The sequence below is a fragment of the Adiantum capillus-veneris genome, chromosome 16 (genome assembly GCF_014529385.1).
Source record: "Adiantum capillus-veneris isolate H3 chromosome 16, ASM1452938v2, whole genome shotgun sequence".
Lineage (NCBI taxonomy): Eukaryota > Viridiplantae > Streptophyta > Polypodiopsida > Polypodiales > Pteridaceae > Adiantum > Adiantum capillus-veneris.
The window spans coordinates 68,210,999-68,231,265 of NC_140946.1; the positions used below are offsets into that span (position 1 = coordinate 68,210,999).

Genomic DNA, 20,267 nt, shown 5'->3' on the forward strand with positions numbered 1-20,267 from the left:
GTGGACAAATGGCGTCTGACCTTGCACTATGTACATACATCTAGAGCAAACTTGGTTGTATTGCAAGAGCATAATCAGCACGAGTTCGCTGGTCAATGTTCCTATTTTGCCGGTTATTGGATTGCCTATGTAGGTTTGCATGATTTCTCGGGTTTATTGCTGGTTCGCAATGAGCTTCAGCCTGTTCTGCTATACAATGATCCCCATGGCAGGTGGATGGTTGTACAATGTTTGTTGAATGGTCGAGTTCATGAATTTGCAGGTACTTATGCATACACGGCCTCTAGGCAAAGAGCTGCTTTATGGCGAGACATTTCATCTCACCCTTAAACTTCTAATGCATTTCTTTGTGGAGAAGCGTGAATGGGATCTTCTTTTTGCCTGTGCACAAATGATTGATATATGGCGCTGTTTGCATCCTGATGCTTCTGGTTTCACCTTCCAGCATGCCGCTCATTCATCTTATAGAGCACGATTGGATCGCTGGTACTTGCTTGATGGACAACAGTATGAAGAATTTGTATGTGCTATGAGGATAGATTTTGCCCTGCCGCTATCAGACCATTATCCTCTTCTGCTGTCTTTGTCTTTTGGACAGTATCTTTGTGATCGGCCTCTTTATAGGAAACGCTTGTTGCATGTTAACAATGCCTACCTTACTCATGAAGCTTTCCGACACATGATTGCCGATATAATTCCCCCGCTGTTGGCCCATATGCATATTGACTTGGATGCTGCCTTGTATCGTTTTATAATGAGAGTATAAAGTATCGTTTGTGACTATGGTACGCAGTATATGCAGCTCATTTGGAGGAATGTCCTTGATGCAAAACGGGTTAGTCAACGCCTACAATAGTTAGCTGATTCCCGGCCCTTGTCTGACTCTGAAATGATGGAGCTATGTGAAGCTAATCTATGTATTCAGCAAAATGATAAGCGGAAAATTGTTGAATGGCAGACGCGTGCACGTCAACAGGCCTTTATGAACAAAGGCTATGCTTCAAAGAAATTTTTTAAGCATCTTCATCATTCAAGGGTCTCGCAATCAATTAAGCGGGTTATACTTCCCTCGGGGGCTTGGACCTCTTCGAAGCGGGAACTTGCAGAGGTTATGGTTTCACACTATCGTCAAGTGTTTGCAACCCCACCTCAGCCATCTTCGGCAGCTTGTCGAGCGCGTCAATTGTTGCTTTCTTATGTTCGTCTGATCATGTCTTCGCGGGAGGCACAATGCCTTGAGGATCCTTGCTCTGCTTCGGAATTGCATGGTGCCCTGCTTGCATTGGGCCATTGGAGATCTCCCGGTTGGGATGGACTTATTGTGGAATTTTTCCTCTCCTTTTGGGATGCTCTTAAACAGCCCCTACTTTTCATGGTAATGCGGCATAGGAAAAACAGGATTTGCCAGTATCATGGAAAGAGGGTTTACTTAAATTATTGCCCAAGGAAGCACTCTGCGAGAAATTCTCTCATTGGCGGCCCATAACTTTGATACCGGTGGTTTACAAGTTATTGGTTAAAATGCTGGTCCATCGCATTAAGGACTACTTGTTTACAGGACTTCATCAGGCTCAGTATGGTTTTATTCCTCGTCGTCAAATCGTTGACAATTTGGCAAATGTTTTGATTGGTACGGAGTATGCTAAGTACACGCAACAGGATGTGCTGGTCATGCAAGTTGACATTGAAAAGGCCTTTGACACTGTGCAATGGGATTTTATTGTTGCCACAATGAGGTGTCTCGAGTTTGGTCCTAAATTGGCCGATGTGGTTTATTTCTTGTATGCTTGCAACACGTCTTCAAGGATCGTGGAAGGGGAATTGACCGATTCGTGGCCGCTTGGTTGTTCGGTTAGGCAAGGTTGCCCTCTTAGCGCTTTGTTGTATGCTATTGCCACTCATCCTATATTGATGTACCTTGATCACTTGACATGTCGATGGAGAAGCTTTGTACTCCTAAACGTCTTAGTGGCCTTAATATCTTGGATTTGCACAGACATGTTCTTGCTAGGAAAGCTATGTTGTTGCCTACACTTGCGCAACAAATTCAGCCTTGGACTCTAATGTTTGCCTATCTTGGTCAGCAGGTTGTTACTTCCTCTTTTGGCCATTGGCAACCATCTATCTGGGAGGTGGTTTTTGGCAAGATGGAAGGGTATACTCCTGGTTGTCCTCTTGCTTCCATCTTGATATTTGCCTGGAAAGAGGTTACGATTCATCTTTCATGGAATCCTCGACAGGAAGGTGATTCGATTCGTTTGGAGAGTCTCCACTGGAGCCGGGCATTCTCTCTTACTTTGGTAGACCGCTCCCCTCGCCAGGCTTATTTTCTCTCTGGTCGTGGCATTCGTGTGGCTGAGGATGTAGTTGATGAGGCTGGATATACTTTTGAGTTTCCCTTCGCCGCTCGCCATTTTGGATTGGGCATCCATTACCGTCAGTTTTGGAGAGAACTTCAAAGCATTTTGCTTGAGTTTCTGCTTGTCTCACCTTTACTTGATGGTGATCGCATGTCTGATTGCGTTCTCCGGGAAACGCCTTTTTGGGATATTTCTGCCATTCGAATTTATGCTCTTCTTCTATTTGGTCGTGGCTTGTTAATCATTGTAATGCCCTTTGGCACATGCACAAATTTGATCTCTGGTGGAGGAAGCTTCTCTCTACCTTGTGGAAAATCCATTTGCCTTTGAAGGAGCGTCTGTTTCTCTGGCGATGTTTGCTTGGCATGCTTCCAGTCGGCACTTTTCTTAGGGCGCATTGGATTTTCCCCTCTTATTGCGTCCGTTGCTCCTCTACAGAAGAGGATATTTGCCACTTCTTGTGGGATTGCTACATTACTAGGGATTTCATTCGCCATGTATCGGCTTGTATGCGGCTCCGTTTTCCTGGGGTTGTCTTTCACAAAAGGTTATGGGCATTTGGCATTTTCTCACCGACACTACAGCACTTTGCGGTCTTCTTCATGTGGGTCAGACACTAGTTTATTCGACCCTGTGGCGTCAGCGTAATGCTTACATGTTCCATCATACTCATGCAAAGCCGTTCCTATACTTCAAGCTTTCTCTTAGGCAATCGTTACGGCTTGCCTTGGAAGCTGGTGATATCACTGCAGAGATACATCGGCTTTCCTATAAATGTTTCTAGATACTTTGTACAGCTGAGTAGGTCAGTGTTTTTCCCCTTGTATATTACCCTTTTGGTGGGTTTTCCTCGCTTTGAGGTTTCCCACCGTTAAATTAATTGAATCGATTTACAAAAAAAAACTATGTGTGTGTGTGTGTGTGTGTGTGTGTGTGTGTGGGGAGAGGGTGTGGCGCGAACTGCATCCTTGTGCGTATTGATCAACCCTGCGCGCGTAGCCTGCGACTCTTCGTGAATTGTCAATTTTGCGCGTGCACAGCCTGCGCGAACTGTATCCCTGCGCATACTCAGTCTGCGCGAACTTAGCATGTGGGAACCTGTGTCTCTGTGCGACTCTGCATATATGTGCGCAAACAGCCTACGTAGTTAGTAGCCTTGTGCGAAGACAGTCTGCACGAAGAACAGCCCTGCGCGCAGTCAGCCTGTGTGATCCATTGCAGTGGGGTGCGCAATCTTTGTCTGTGTGTCTGATGTCTTCTCTCGCCAGCAGGTGTTCCCCGTTGAGCCTGTTCGTTGTTGTTCGTCCTCGGTACGACCTACTGCGTCAACAACATCAGGCAATCTACAGCTGTTGAGACAGATTACAGTTTTCCAGGCATACTTATATTGCAGATGTATGTGTTTTGTGGAGATGTAAATATCTCTGAGGACTCTGTAAATAGTTAATTCACAAAAATACAAAAAAGTCTTCTACTTTTAGTTTTCGATTGTGGTCTGGTTGATGCATGTCAAAGTTCCCGTGTGTCTTCAAATGCCGTAAAGCCATGGACAATGTTTCGAAAAGTGCTTCAGAAATCAAAAGTTGTCTGTATGAAGACTTCGAAGAGGCTCGTAAAGCTTGGAATGGTCAGACACCTGCCCTTGAGGTGCGAATTCCCGTTTGCGGATCTTAGGGATCCGGTAGCGCAATATGCCATGAATGCGGTCATCTTGTTTTTCCTTGGCGAAATGCCTATTACGCAGAATGTTGGACCGTGGGTCGATTTCCTTCTCAAACGCCAGGCTGTCCAAGGAGTTTATTTTGGTGCTTGGGGTTTCTATGAGGTACTATTGGCAGATACTAAGGCTAGAAACCTTCTGCTGGAGATGTCTCCCCTCTTTTTTGGCACGCAGATGACTCATGTTTTTCCTTGGGCACTTACGAAGGACTATCAAAGTCTTATTCGTCACAAATGTCGTGTGTGGGTGGAAATTGTTGATTTTCCTCGCACGTGGAAGCATTTTCTTCCTTTGTTGGCTGCTCAACTTGGCAAGTTGATTTGCCCTCCGAAATTGGATGCGAACACCAAGGTTTTTCATTTTGTGGGATACGGATAAGCATACCCCGGATGGAATTATGGTGGATTCAGGGGATCCTTGGGTGGTCAAGCACCCTTTTAAACAAAAATGGGGCAAATTTGCTAACTCCTGTTTTCGATGCGGTAAATTCGGTCACATGCAATCTGAATGTCCTGAACCGGTTTTGCAGCCTCCTCTTTCGGTTGTGCCTTCCTCTACCCCTATCCTGTAGGCAAATCTGTTGGTGAAGCTAAATCGAACGGAGTCCCTGCTATCAAGGTGACTTCCAATGCAGATAAAGGGAAAAACAAAAATACGCCGTCTATGGATGTTGGAAATGTAAATGCAGGGAAAGGAAAAAATGTTGCGTCAATTGATGTTGACTCGTGGGTGGTACCTAAAAAGACAGTGAAAATTCGTACTCCACTTTCCTCCCATAATTATGTTCCTCTGGTTAACGCCAACAAGAATGTATCATTTAAGCAGCTTCCCTGCAATGACAATCGCACGTTGATTGATGGTTGGGAAAAAGCGATGCACTCTTATAAGGATGTACTTTTGGGTGAGGCTTCCGCTTCTCAGGCAGTTTCTATGGACAAGTTTCCTGCTTTGACTCAGCGGATGGGTTCTGGCATGGATGTGGTGGATGGAGATGTCCATATGGGCATCTCGATTTGATCCCTGTGTTTCTTGCCGTTGTAAATATGGTTTTCAATGCATAGTCACATCAAATGCATTTCATATAATGTGCGTGGGTTATGTAACCTTGAAAAATGGCGATTAACCTCGCACTATGTACATACATGTAAGGCAAATATTGTGGTTTTGCAGCAACACAATCAGCATGAGTTTGCTGGTCAGTTTTCTTATTTTGCAGGTTACTGGATTGCATACTCTGGTTTGCAAGATTACTCAGGTTTATTGATGCTGGTTCGGCATGAGCTTCAGCGAGTTCTCTTGTATAATGATCCGCACGGCCACTAGATGGTGATTCAATGCTTGTTGAACATTCAGGTGTATGAATTTGGAGGCATTTATGCGTATACATCATCTGGACAAAGGGCTACTCTATGGCGAGACATCTCTTCTCTCTCATGGACCTCGAATACATTCCTTTGCGGTGATTTTAATAATACCCCTGAGATGGATGATAGTACCACTGGCAATTCACATATGTTGTTTGCGGAAAAGCAAGAATGGGATAATCTCTTTGCTTCTATTCAAATGATTGATATATGGCGGCATTGGCATCCAAATGCCTCTGGTTTTACTTTTCAGCATGTTGCGCGCTCTTCTTATCGAGCACGGTTGGATAGATGGTATTTGCTTAATTTGCAACAATATGAGGAATTTGTATGTGAGGTCAACATCGATTACACCTTGCAATTTTTTGGATCATTACCCTGTTTTGCTGGATGTGAGTTTTGGGCAGACTCGTCGTGATCAGGCCCTTCCTAGGAAACACCTGCTACTTGTTAACAATGCTTATCTCACACATGAGGTTTTTCGTGACATGATTTCTGAGGTTATTCCCCTTCTGCTTGCTCATATGCATCTTGATCTTGATGCCGCTTGGTATCGCTTTGTTATGAGGGTGCAAAGTGTTATTTGTGACTATGGTACGCATTACATGCAATGCACTCGAGGGGATGTCAAAGATGTGAAGCATGCTTGTCAACGACTGCAAGTGTTGGCTGATTTGCGGCCTCTGTCTAATTCTGAGATGTCAGAGTTATGCAAAGCTTCTGTGTGTATTCAGCATAATGACAGGCGGAAGCTTGCTAAATGGCAGACGTGTGCCCATCAATAGGCTTTCATGGATAAAGGTTGTGCTTCGAAGCAATTCTTTAAGCTTGTGCATCATTCAAGACTCTCACAGGCAATCATGTGGGTTATGCTTTCCTCAAGTGTTTAGACTTCTTCAAAGCAAGAACTTGCGGATGTCATGGTTTTGCATTATCGACAGGTGTTTGCTGCTCCTTCTCAGGCATCTTCGGCTGCTTGCCATGCGCATCAATTGATGCTTTCTTTTGTTACTCCGATCATATCCCCGCAAGATGCATGTGGCCTTGAGGACCCCTTCACTGCTTCAGAATTTCATAGTGCGTTGCTTGCTTTGGGCCGTTGGCGGTCTCCCGACTGGGATGGGCTTATTGTGGAATTTTTCCTCTCCTTCTGGGAGGCTCTTGAGCATCCACTGCTTTTCACGATAAATGCGGCATGGGAGAAACCGGATTTACCACTTTCTTGGAAAGAAGGTTTACTTAAATTGCTGCCTAAGCAAGCGCTTTGTGAGCGATTCTCTCATTGGCGCCCGATTACTTTGATGCCGGTGATTTATAAGATATTGGCTAAGATGCTGGTACACCGCATTAAGGACCATCTTTTTGCACGACTCCATCAGGCTCAATATGGTTTCATTCCACGTCGCCATGGATAATCTTGCTAATGTTATGATTGGCATGGAGTATGCTAAGTACACTCAACAGGATGTGTTGGTTATGCAAGTTGACATTGGAAAGGCCTTTGACGCTGTACAGTGGGACTTCATTGCCGCCACGATGAGGTGCTTAGGGTTTGGTCCTAAATTCGTCAATGTGGTTTATTTTTTGTATGCATGTAGCACGTCTTCAGGGATCTTGGAAGGTGAATTAACTGAATCTTGACCTCTTGGTTGTTCGGTCAGGGAGGGTTGCCCCCTTAGTGCTTTGTTGTATGCTATTGCTACTCACCCGTTGTTGACTTATCTTGATCACTTGACCTCTGCTGAGCATCTTCATGGTCTGCGGTTACCTTCGGGTAGTACATTCGTTGGCCAAGCTTATGCTGATGATTCATTATTTATGCCCCGTACTCAGGAGGCGGATGTCAAAGTGATTATGGAAGTCTTTGAAATTTTTGGCATTGCGACTGGGCTTAGAGTCAACTTTTGCAAATCAAAGCTTCTGTCTCTCCGTTCGTGTGATTGGCATAGTCTGTTATGGCCAGGTGAGATTGTGTCTTCAAATGTGATCACTAGGCATTTGGGTTATCCTATTGGATGGAATGTTACTTACTCTCAGAAAGTCAATTGGGTTATGCAATGTTTGAATGTCAAATTGCATTACTGGAAGTTATCTACTTGGCCCTTGCATGTTCGTTTGCGAATTGTTCAGAGTATCTTGTTGGCATATGTTCAGTTCTTTTTGCCACTGATGCATTGGCCTCACCGATGCCTTGATTCTCTTATGTCGGACATTATGTCCCATTTGTGGCGGACTCATGCTCTGAAAAAAGGCTTACGCTTGATGTCGATGGAGAAGCTTTGCACTCCTAAACGTCTTGGTGGACTTAATATCTTGGATTTGAGCAGGCATGTTCTTGCGAGGAGAGCTATGTTGTTGCCTACTCTTATGCAACAAATTCAACCTTGGACTCTGATGTTTGCATTCCTCAGTCAGCATGTTGTTACTTCTGCTTTTGGCCATTGGCAACCCTCTATCTGGGAGGTGGTTTTTGGCAAGATGGAAGGGCACATTCATGGATGTCCTCTTGCTTCCACTTTAGTATCTACCTGGAAAGAGGTTACGATGCATTTATCGTGGAATCCTCGGCAGGAAGGTGATTCGATTCGTTTGGAAAGTCTCCACTGGAGTCGGGCATTCTCTCTTACTTTGGTCGACCGCTCCCCTTGTCAGGCTTACTTTCTCTTTGGATGTGGCATTCGTGTGGTTGAGGATGTGGTCGATGAGGCCGGATATACTTTTGAGTTTCCCTTTGTTGCTCGCCGTTTTGGATTGGGCATGCATTACCGTCAGTTTTGGAGAGAGCTTCAAAGCATGCTGCTTGACTTTTTGCCTGTTTCACTTTGCCTGATGGTGACCGCATGTTTGATTGGGCCCTTCGGGAAACGCCTTTTCGAGATATTTCTGCAGGTCGAATTTACGCTCTTCTTCTACCACGACCATGGCGTGATGGTCATTGTAATGCCCTTTGGCGCATGCACAAATCTGACCTCTGCTGGAGGAGGCTCCTCTCTACCTTGTGGAAAAGCCATTTGCCTTTGAAAGACGCCTGTTTCTTTGGCGTTGTTTGCTTGGAGTGCTTCCCGTCGGCACTTTTCTTCGGGCGCGTCATATTCATCCTTCTTCTTGTGTTCGTTGCTCGACTGCAGAAGAGGACATTTGTCACTTGCTGTGGGATTGCTGCGTTACTAGAGACTTCTTTCACCATGTATCGGCCTGTATGCGGCTCCATTTTCTTGGGGTTGTCTTTCACAAAAGGTTCTGGGCATTTGGCATTTTCTCACCGACACTGCAGTGTTTTGCGGTCTTCTTTATGTGGGTCAGATACTGGGCTTATTGGACCTTGTGGAGTCAGTGTAATGCTTACATGTTCCATCGTACTCATGTAGACCCATTCCCTCTCTTCAAGCTTTCTCTTAGGAAATCGTTATGGTTTGCTTTGGAAGTTGGTGATATCACCTCAGAGATGCATCAGTTTTCATATAAATGTTTTTAGCTACTCTCTACAGTTTGAGTAGTTTTGTGCTCTTCCCCTTGTATATGACCCTTTCAGTTGGTTTTCCTCGCTTTGAGGTTTCCCACTAGTAAATTAATCAAATCGATTTACACAAAAAAAAAAGTAAGTGTGTGTGTGTGTGTGTGTGTGTGTGTGTGTGTGTGTGTGTTTGGGTAGAAGGTGATTCGATTTGTTTGGAAAGTCTCCATTGGAACCGGGCATTCTCTCTTACTTTGGTCAACCGCTCCCCTCGTCAGGCTTACTTTCTCTCTGGGCGTGGCATTCGTGTGGTTGAGGATGTGGTCGATGAGGCCGGATATACTTTTGAGCTACCCGCCGTTTTGGATTGGGCATGCATTACCGTCAGTTTTGGAGAGAGCTTCAAAGCATGTTGCTCGACTTTTTGCATGTTTCACCTTTGCCTTATGGTGATCGCATGTTTGATTGGGCCCTTCGGGAAACGCCTTTTCAAGATATTTATGCAGGTTGAATTTATGCTCTTCTTCTACCTCAACCATGGCTTGATGGTCATTGTAATGCCCTTTGGCGCATGCACAAATCTGACCTCTAGTGGAGGAGGCTCCTCTCTGCCTTGTGGAAAAGTCATTTGCCTTTGAAAAAGCGCATGTTTCTTTGGTGTTGTTTGCTTGGAGTGCTTCCCATCGCCACTTTTCTTCAGGCGCGTCATATTCGTCCTTCTTGCATTCGTTGCTTGTCTGCAGAAGAGGATATTTGTCACTTGTTGTGGGATTGCTGTGTTACTAGAGACTTCCTTCGCCGTGTATCGGCTTGTATGCGATTCCGTTTTCCTAGGGTTGTCTTTCACAAAAGGTTCTGGGCATTTGGCATTTTCTCACCAATACTGTAGTGTTTTGCTGTCTTCTTTATGTGGGTCAGATACTGGGCTTATTGGACCTTGTGGAGTGAGCGCAATGCTTACATGTTCCATCGTACTCATGCAAACCCATTCCCACTCTTCAAGCTTTCTCTTAGGCAATCGTTATTACGGTTTGCTTTGGAAGTTGGTGATATTACTTTAGAGATGCATCAGCTTTCATATGAATGCTTTTAGCTACTCTCTACAGCGGAGTAGTTTTGTTCTCTTGTATATGACCCTTTCAGTGGGTTTTCCTCGCCTTGAGGTTTCCCACTAGTAAATTAAACAAATCGATTTACAAAAAAGTGTGTTGGGGTAGGGTTTGGTGTGTGTGTGTGTGTGTGTGTGTGTGTGTGTGTGTGTGTGTGAGAGAGAGAGAGAGAGAGAGGTAAAGTGTGTGCGCGCTCTATGAGCCTTCTCCCGCTGCGCGTCCTCTGTCTCTGTGTGCCCTCATCACTACGCGACCGGTCAGCTGCCTGCTCTATGGGCCCTACGCATTCGTTTTGCTACAGTGAGCTCCCAGCCTAGCAGGCTGCCTTTGCACAGTCGACCAGCAGAACCCTGTTAGGGTTGCGCTCTGATTTGGCGTGTGTGTGTGATTTAGGTGTGTCAACGTCCGTGTTTCCCTCTATGTATACAGACTTCTTAGTGTTTGCCTCTTAGGTTGGGTTTTCCTGTTTTCACCCCCTCAGTTGTCTACAAGTGTGTGAGTGTGAGAGTGTGTGGGAGAAACCTCTTCATTGCAAGGTGCCTTTATTTTTAATCATCTGGATCTAGGTCTTGACCCACCTCCTAAGGTACCTACAGCTGGAGAGGATGTGTTGATAGGCACTGTTACTTGAGTTTTCTCCCCTTTTTCCTGTTTCCTCGCCCACTATATATACCATATAGAATGCATTGTTTTTTTGAATTGCATCTCCTATAATGTGTATGGGTTATGCAATCACGACAAGTGGCGGCTTACCTGGCACTATGTACATATATGTAAAGCGGACATTGTGGTTCTTCAAGAGCATAACCAGCATCAATTTGCAGGATAGACTTCTTACTTTGCGGGCTACTGGATAGCTTATGCAGGATCAGCTGGCTATTCTGGAGTGCTTATACTTGTTCGACATGAACTCTTCCCGACCTTGGTTTTCCACGATCCGGCTGGGAGATGGATGGTCATCCAATGTATTGTTAATGGGGAAGTTTTCGAATTTGGAGGATTATATGCATACACAACTTTTGCAGAAAGGGTACGGTTGTGGAGTACTATCTCCTCTTATTGTTGGCGTTCCAATGCCTTTCTCTGCGGGGATTTTAATAATGCTCCAAACCTTGCAGATAATACTACAATACATTCTCACATGCTTCATATAGAACGGAAATCATGGGACCAATTTATGTCGACATGTAATGGGCTTGATTTGTGGTCCTTTTTGCATGCGACTGATCCAGGATTCACTTTTCAGCATAATGCTCAATCTATGTATCTCGCTCGGCTGGATCGCTGGTATCTTTTTCACATGCAACGATACGATGACTTTGTATGCGAGATGAGGATTGATGCTATGTGTCTCTCAAATCATTTTCCCGTAGGCTTGAAACTTAGTTTTGACTTTTTTGATGGCAATGACCGCTTACCCAAGAAGAGACTTTTGCATATCCATAATGCTTACCTCAAGCATGAACCTTTTTGCACTACGATTGTGGATGTCATTCCGCCTTTGATCTCCCAGATGTATGTTGATATGGACATAGCCTGGTTCCGCTTTGTTATGCATGTTCAATGTGTTATCCAGGATTATGATAGGGATTATTTGTCACGATTAAGGGAACAAGTTAATCAGGCAAAGGATGCTTGTAGCAGATTAATACACTTTCTTCTCTTACTACCACTCAAATGACTGAGTTTCTTTCTGCTCACGTTATGCTACGGCACAATCATGAGAGGAAATTGGCCAAATGGCAGACTCGAGCTCGTCAACAGGCTTTTGCAGATAAAGGATGTGCTTTTAAACAATTCTTCCAGCATTTGCATCACTCCAGGCAGTCTAAAGCTATATGGAGAGTTAAATTACCGTCAGGGGAGTGGACCTCCACTTTTCGAGAGCTAGCACTAGCCCTACACTATCATTATGGCAAGATTTTTGAGGCCCCTTCTTCTCCCACGAGTGAAGCTCGCCAAGCGCGTCACATGTTTCTATCGCATATTGCTCCCATTCTTTCAATGCGACAGGCTCAATACTTGGAAGTTGTTTTCACTGAGTTGGAATTATATGCTGGCTTGCTTGATTTGGGTCGATGGAGAGCTCCTGGTTGGGATGGTCTCTCTATGGAATTTTTCTTGTCTTTCTGGGATTATTTGAAGCTACCTCTGTTGTTCATGATGAATACAGCTTGGGAACAGTAGGAATTGTCTTCCTCTTGGAAAGAAGGGTTGCTCAAGCTGATACCTAAGCATGCATTGTGTGAAGAATTCTCTCATTGGCGCCCTATTACACTCATGCATGTGGTATATAAATTAATGGCAAAAATGCTTGCTAACCGACTCAAGTGCTTTTTGCATGAAGGCTTGCATCAATCTCAATATGGCTTCATTCCACGATGTCAAATTACTGATAACCTCTCGAATGTCATTATTGGAATGGAATATGCAAAATATACGCGACAAGATGTCTCGGTCATGCAGGTCAGCACTGAAAAGGCATTTGACATTGTTCTTTGGGATTATATTGTGGATACCATGTAACACTTGGGCTTTGGGCATAGGCTATCCCGTGTCGTTCTTTTCTTGTATGCACACAGCAATCCGGGTCGTGCTTTTCTTGTATGCACACAGCACTTCTGCAGACTTGCTGGATGGATCTCTCACAGAATCTTGGCCTTTGGGACAGTCGGTAAGCCAGGGCTTCCCTCTAAGTGCTTTGCTTTATGCGATTGCTACTCATCCCTTGTTTATGTATTTGGATTCCTTGACTTCCATTGGTAGACTACATGGCTTGACTTTACCTTCTGGACGATAGTTTGCTGGTCAGGCTTATGCGGATGACTCTTTGTTCATGCCTCACAATAACTATGATGATGTACAACAGATTATGAATACTCTTCACTTGTTTGGATTGGTAGCAGGTCTCAAAGTTAACTTTTGCAAATCCAAGCTACTGCCTCTGAAAGAATGTGACTCGCATAAGATATTGTGGCCTGGGGGGATTGTTCCTTCACATGTTCTGGTTCGCCATTTGGGTTATCCGCTGGGTTGGAATGTATCGGCTATGCAAAAACTAGATTGGGTGCTCCAACGTCTACATTTCAAGTTGAATTACTGGAAATTGTCCACGTGGCCACTTCATGTGCGTCTCCAAATTGTCCAATGCATCCTTGTGGCTTATGTGCAGTTTTACTTGCCTTTGTTATCTTGGCCTCGGTTGCATTTGCAGTCTCTCATGTCCAATATTTTAGAGCATTTTTGGCGGACCTCCTCTAGCAAGAAGGGTCTTCGGCTTCTATCTATGGACAAGATGTGTTCTCCCAAGCAGATTGGAGGGTTAAATATTTTGGACTTGCGATGTCATCTTCTAGATCGAAAAGCAATGTTGTTGCCAGTTTTGGTAGAGCGGCAGATCAACCCTAGGCTCTCATGGTTACACATTTGTGTACGCACATTGTCACCCCATCTTTTGGTCATTGGGAACCGAGTTATTGGGACGTGGTTTTAGGGAAGCTTAAAGGACACATTCTTGGATGTCCCTTTACTTCTTCTCTAATTGTTGATTGGAAGGTTGTCACTTCGCATTTGGCTTGGAATGGATGACAATCCTCTATGGTTAACTCTCTTCGCTTAGAGAGTCTGCATTGGAGTAGAGCTTTTGCTTCGACTTTGGTTCAACAATCTCCTTGCCAAGCGTATTTCGTTCCCAAAAAGGAATCTGTCGAGTGCATCAGGTGGTTGATGACTCGGGTTATGTTCTTTTGTTCGTTGATGCAGTGTCCCGCTTTCGGTTGAGTCTTCACGATTCTCCTCTCTGGAGGGAGATTCAAAGGATGCTTGCTGCTCATTCGCCCATTCCTCCTTTGGATGTGGACTCTCGCTTCTTTGACTGAAATTTGGCTACTACTTGCATCTGAGCTAGCAGTGCCATTGTTAAACTTAACAAACATGGGGGCATCATTATTGGCACCTTCATGTGCAAAATCATTGATAATGCTACTCCTCTTAGCCTTTGAAAATAGGCAATGGATTGTGCATCAGTGTAATCAGCTGTGGTGGTCGCTTTCCGAGTCATCCTTGTGGTGGCTACACACATTGTCTCGCATTTGGTAGAGTCATCTGCCTTTGAAGGAACGTGTTTTCTTGTGGCGCTGCTTGGTGGGAGCTCTACCTATTGGCAGTGTGTTACATGCTCGGCATATTGCGTCTTCCCGCTGTCCCAGATGCTTTGAAGCTGAGGAGACCGTTGGTGCAGCCAAAGTTGGTCGACCATGGAAGATGGCATGGGCAGGTATGTACAAGCTAGAAAAAGCATGGCAAAGGGCTAGAGCAGCTATGAAGATCATGGGCAGACAGGTGGCAACGGATATGTATGGCTGATGCAGTAAGAAAGACTCCAAGAGGGGCTAATTTGGTAGCAGATGAAGGATGTTCAAGGTGCATTCTTTGGGCCTAGAAGTGTAGAGCTTGAGGTGCTAAAGGAGCAAGTCCAGACGGCTCATCAAATAGAGCTACGGAGCCCAAGATATTGGAGTTTAAAGGTGCAGTGCGTTGCAGATTCTTGTCGGGCAGGGAAGTTGGGGACAGAAGGCCCAAGTGGATGTCAGGGTATAGACGTGTAGTGTTCGATTTATGGAGCATTCCCGTCTTTTCAGATCACAGATCAGAGCTACGGATTGTAGGATATGGCCAGTTGCGGGGGCTAGGTTGGTGCCCACCTGACCGCATGGGAAGTCATGCCATTTGGCATTTTTTGGGCCTCGACGAAGTTCGAGAAGGTGCTATGTAGTGCAGTTGGAAGTCGAGGTGCATTTGTTCGTGATTGATTGCAGATGAAATCTAGCATTTTTGCGGCCTCGATTCGGGGTCTCGAAGAATCTTGGAGTGCAACAAGAGCCGGGGGGTTTCAAGTAGACATAGTGAGTTTGCGGTCGGGCTTTGCGGGTCGAGAGCCGGATTTCGGAGCCACAAATGGCAAAGCTTTGAAATTGAAGGGCACCCAAGGGGGTTTTTCCTCATTAATGAAGTTTTTTAAGAAGGTTTGAGGGGTGGCCACCCAGGAGGGCGCCACGTGGCGGTCGCTAAAATCCCACATGGGATTTCATATAGCAGGAAACCGGGCTATTTGAGGCAGGCCACGAGCATTAGTTGGGGTAGATGAGGTGAGGGGAGCTCCCCTTGGCGTGTGGCTATGGAGGATGGCCGTGGCAGCACCTACGATTCTATGCGGTGGCGCTGGGCACTATCCCAGGCGTTTTTGGTGGCGAGGGACGCGCGCCACTGCGTGTGGGAAGTCAATGGTCAAGGTGATGACGTAGCTGGGTCTAGTTGGACCAATTCACACGCCTGCTGAGAGGCAAAACTTTTTTTGAGGGGAAGGGGTACCCCCCACTAGTGATATCGCTATTGCATAGGGGAGGGTCCCGCGGCAGTCAGCACAGAGAGAGAGAGAGAGAGAGAGAGAGAGAGAGAGAGAGAGTAAGTGGGTGAAAGCCCATCGAAGGGGCAGGTTCCAAGGTCGAGGCAATGAAAGAGAGAGAGAGAGAGTTCAAAGGTATGCCAAAGGGCAAATTCAAAGAGCAAGCCAGGTGGACAAAGAGATGTGCCCCCCATGCAATAGTTGCCAAAAATGAAGTGAACAAATGCTAGCAATGCAAGGAAATTTCTAAAAAGATCTCAAGTTGAAGTGCACGAACTAGAGAGCTCACTTTTTTTCTTTTCTTGGATTTAGCTCCCTCTATAAAAGGATGTAAACGTGAATTTTGAAGGGCTTTTGGCTATTTGAGCTTTTGGCCAATGTAGGCTTTTTTCATTACGTTTTTTTGGGGAGCCATTGGGGCTTTCTACCTGTTGAAGTTTTTGCCGAGGGTTGTGCCGGCAAGGAATTGGTCGTACATGGTGTTGTATATGCAAGAAGGCTATTCATTGTTGTCTCTTGGTGTCATTCCTCCTTCTCTTCTCTGCTTGTGTGCGTGTGTTTCTGGGAGTGTCAGCGTGTGCCCCCCCAAGGTTTGTTGTGCAAAGAGAGATAGAGAGAGGCTGTGTGCATGTGGAAAGCTATGATTTGAGCAGAGCGGAATGATTGGATCTATTTGGTGCATTGCACAGCATGTGTGCATACGGTCGTGTGCAGGCGGTGGTTTGGTTGCGGATAGAGTCGAGTTTTGAAGGTGAACTCTAGCGGATTGGGGCGTTGTGTATACCCTGGGCTATAGTGAGGCATTGTGTAGTGTGCTAGGTGTGTTCCCCTTTTCCCCTCTCCATCGTGCCACACTTACTGTGGCGTTGTCGTCACTCCAGAACCTTCATTCGCCAAGTGTCGATTTCTCTTCAACTTCGTTTTCCTTCTGTCTCTTTTCACAGACGCTTTTGGATTTTTGGAGTGCTCCAATCACCGCAATCTCAGTTTGCAGTGTTCTTTAGTTGGGTCAGATTTTGGACTATGTGGGCCATTTGACACCATAGGAACTCCTTAATGTTCCAAGGCACTTCTATTGATCCCTTTCCCTATTTCAAATTATCTCTTGGTCAAGCGTTGCATTTTGCCTATGACGTTGGAGACATCACTCTTGATGCCTATAGGATTTACTTTGACTGTTTTTAGCCTTCGGAGCCTCATAGTTCTCCGCTTCTTGTATCCCTTTCTTTTTGTGGGTTTTCCTCGCTTTGAGGTTTCCCACTTGTAATTAATCAAAGCAGATTTACAAAAAAAAAAGTGTTGGGTTAGGGGGGGGAGAAAAGAACATGATCCCAAACAAAAATGTGGCAACAAAAGACAAACAGATATGATTGAAAACAGCAGCAATAGGTTCACATTCCTCTAGATTTGATGGCGGACAGCAACCAAATCCCATCGTGGTGATCTCCTAGATCTGCAATTTACACACAAAGGGAGAGTCACCTAGGGCAAGAGATTATACAGAAAGAGAGCAACCGGCAAAAATTGCAAAGGTAGAGAGGAGAGGGATGGGAATTTGGCAAAAACGATAGGGTAAAGGGGCCAACTTAGGGCCACCTAAGCCGCAAAGGAAATTGCCAGCGGCTAAATGCTTTGTTTGCAGGCTGAATGGGCGCGATCGGAAAAGCGAAGCAACGCCTGCCTGTTGTAAAAATTGTGCCATGATTGGAGCTCCGAGGGCAACGCACGACAACGGAAAATTTTTTGTGTGTATCAAAATTGGGTGTGAATGGGAAGCCACACCAGGGGTACAATATGAGACAAAGCAGCCATCAAAACTTGAACCCATATCCAACGGCTATGATTTCATTTCATGCTCAACTAACCAACCCACCATGGGGGAACTTGTGTCCTACTTCTGGGTCTTAAAAGACATAAAGTAGGGGGGGCAAGGGTCCCTTCACAGGGACCCGGTTTTTTATTGGCCCCTTTACCCTAGAGAGAGGTTGTAAAACAAAAGTAAGAGAAAACTCTCGAGGAAAAGAGAGAGACCCAAAATACTAGCACCACTCATGATAAGGGTAGATACAATGTGGATGAAGTAGAAGGGGTGGGGTCATATTTTGTTCTTCTCTCATGGCAACAAATAAATAACCCCACACCTCTAAAATAGGGAAAACAAGGAAAAAGCCAAAAAACAGCCTGTAGGTGGAATCCAGAGGTACCCAAGTATCAAGGGAAGGTACCCTAAGTCAGTGGTGCCAGGTATCAGGGAAAAAGTACCCTAAGTGTGGAGAAACCAAGAGGCACATTAGAGGACAATTGACGAGATTACATAGTGGGCAAAAGAATAGGCCAATAATGAGCAAACTACCTCAAATGGGTCAAGCACAACTAGAAAACAAACCTCATTCCCTATGATAAGCCCCTAGGAGAAACTAGGGCGCTAGTAGCTCCACCAAGACTAGTCAAAGAGGTGACAAACTCTAACACATAGGGGGCAATTAATAATCCTTGATTAGAAAAAAAACTTCTTATATATCAATAAGCATGTATGTAAGCAAAGTAAAGAGTTTGTATGTCCAAAGCATAAGGTAAGCTTTGTGTGTGTGTATGTGAGTGTGGATCGGTGGCTGGCTTTGTGTACATGCAAAGAGAAGAAGAAGAAGAGAATTTTAATGTCGTAGGAATCTAGAGAGAGAGAGAGAGAGAGAGAGAGAGAGAGAGATGGCGTACCATCGCTCATGGAAAGTTGCTCAACTATGCAGGTTGGGTCCACATGATGAAAAGCAATATGAATGCATGGTTTAGAAAGATCGGCACTTGACATGCGTACAAAAAACAAAGGTAAACTTGTGATCACAAAAAATCCCCATAGCTATGGACCTATGAAGGCACACCCATGTAACATGGACAAGTGTGCAAATATCCACCATGCATTTCATTTTGTATGCAAAATTGGCAACACACACTGCTTGATACATTGTTTGATTAAATCTCTATTGTTTTGATGCATTTAAGTTTAGAAGTAATTACAAACAATTACTGCAAGCCTCACATTTTAGAACTAGAATTGAATTCATGTATTCACAACATGATGTTCCAAGGATTTTCCTCCTTCAAAAATGGCTCACCTTTGTAGAAAGGGCTAAATGGATCAAAAGCCAACACCATAAAATCATTTTCCCGCGCCCCGAGAATAAGCTAAAGCTGTACATGTGTCTATAATGGATAGGTACTTGAGAATGCTCAAAATTCCTTCTCATTGGGTAGTTTAACCATCTTTGTTAACATAAAATATCCTTGTAGGCAATCTACAAATGCATACAAAGTAGTGGCCTTTGGCTTAATCACCTTTGTTTCACTGAAACTCATTTGCCTCAAAACAAACTTGATTGCACTCCTTGTGAAGACTTATTTTTTGATTCATTGTCGGTGAACAAAGAGCACATGTCTAATGCATAGCTCGTCTTGTTATCGCAAGAAAGGCCTCCAAGAAACCTAAAAGTTTCTTGGTAGATTTGAGAAGCTTTCAAAAAATTGAATCTATTATCGTTGATGGCATCATGACTTACATGAGTACTTTATTCAATACCACTTATGGCATCATTATCAATTACTTATGTAAGCATTTGCCATATGATGCTTCCTTGTAATGAGATGTGTCCCCACCTTAGGCTTCCTAGCTCCAATATCGATGAGGGCCTTTTGTCAGAAGGCCCTCAACGTGCAACGTAAGCACTTTTCTAGCTTCTTATGACTCGGATCAAATGTTGGCTTGCAAACACATCCCACAATCTTGTCTTGCAATTCCCTTGTATATTTTAGAGAGTTATTGTGTATATTTATGAGGGCTGATATTTGTACTTGCCAACTTTCTATCCCACTCGTAACCTACGATAGGATTTGACGTCTATCTCAAGATTTTCGTAAATTTATCAATGAAGGGCTTGTCAAGAAATTTCCCGTCTATTGGGAGGGGGGGGAAATAGAAAAAACCTGTCAATGAAAGGGGAGTACATTAAGATGCCGGAGTACATTAAGATGCCCATCTAAATTGAAAGATACGAACATGCTAAAACATTGGAAACCGGCTAACATATGAAAATTAGATTCTCTTAGTGTCGATGTGCTCATGGAGAATGTTTGAACTTCACTAAGGGTTGTGAATAAATTTTAAATCATATGTAGCTCACTATACACAATGCCTTTTCATATTTCTCACCAAACATGTCACCAAGTTACGAAATACGCCTTTTCATATTTCTCACCAAACATGTCGCTAAGTTACAAAATATGCCCTTTCATAAAGAAGGATACTACTTACAGGTGCCCGTCTTTTGAAAGAATAGTGACATCCTAACTCTATCATAACTGGGTCAACGTTTTTTAAAATTTGAAGTGATGATAAGTCTAGAGAGCCACTACACTAAAGTGAAGATTCCATTATCCTCAATCCACTCTGCTTTGCTTTTTGTGTAGGGAAGATTTTTGTTTAGCTAATAAAGGTGACTTCTACGAAATGCACACAAAATCACTAGGTTAATGCATGTACAAACATAGCAATCAATGAAAGAGTAGGCATTAATATGATCACTACATGACTAGTAGAAGTGCACATATGTACCGTGCACTATCTAAGAAAGTCCACATTGTCATGAATAGGAATGACAAATGTGATATTTGGAGACTAGCCTTGCAAATTTATTTATTAAAGGCTAAAAGTGACATTTCTCTAGTTTTAACCTTCCTTGTTTTGGCACCTAGCTAAACTCGTTCAATAAGGCTTTCCCTCCATATGGGATTTGCCCCTAGCAATCTACCGTTACCTAAGAAACAGCTTGTTTAGGCAGTCAAAACATTTGGGACTATTCAGT

At 44.3% G+C, this 20,267-nt stretch overlaps 1 protein-coding gene across 1 annotated transcript in view; it reads left to right on the plus strand.

The window, feature by feature from the left end:
- The window catches only part of LOC147439220 (copper-transporting ATPase RAN1-like), a 135,965-nt gene extending 117,520 nt beyond the window's left edge, over positions 1 to 18,445 (plus strand). Inside the window, exon 9 of the mRNA XM_086485087.1 lies at positions 18,159 to 18,445. Coding sequence (XP_086341213.1) covers positions 18,159 to 18,173 — 15 coding nt within the window. The 3' untranslated portion in view covers positions 18,174 to 18,445. The remainder of the gene's footprint in view (positions 1 to 18,158) is intronic.
- The last annotated feature ends 1,822 nt before the right edge of the window (positions 18,446 to 20,267 follow it).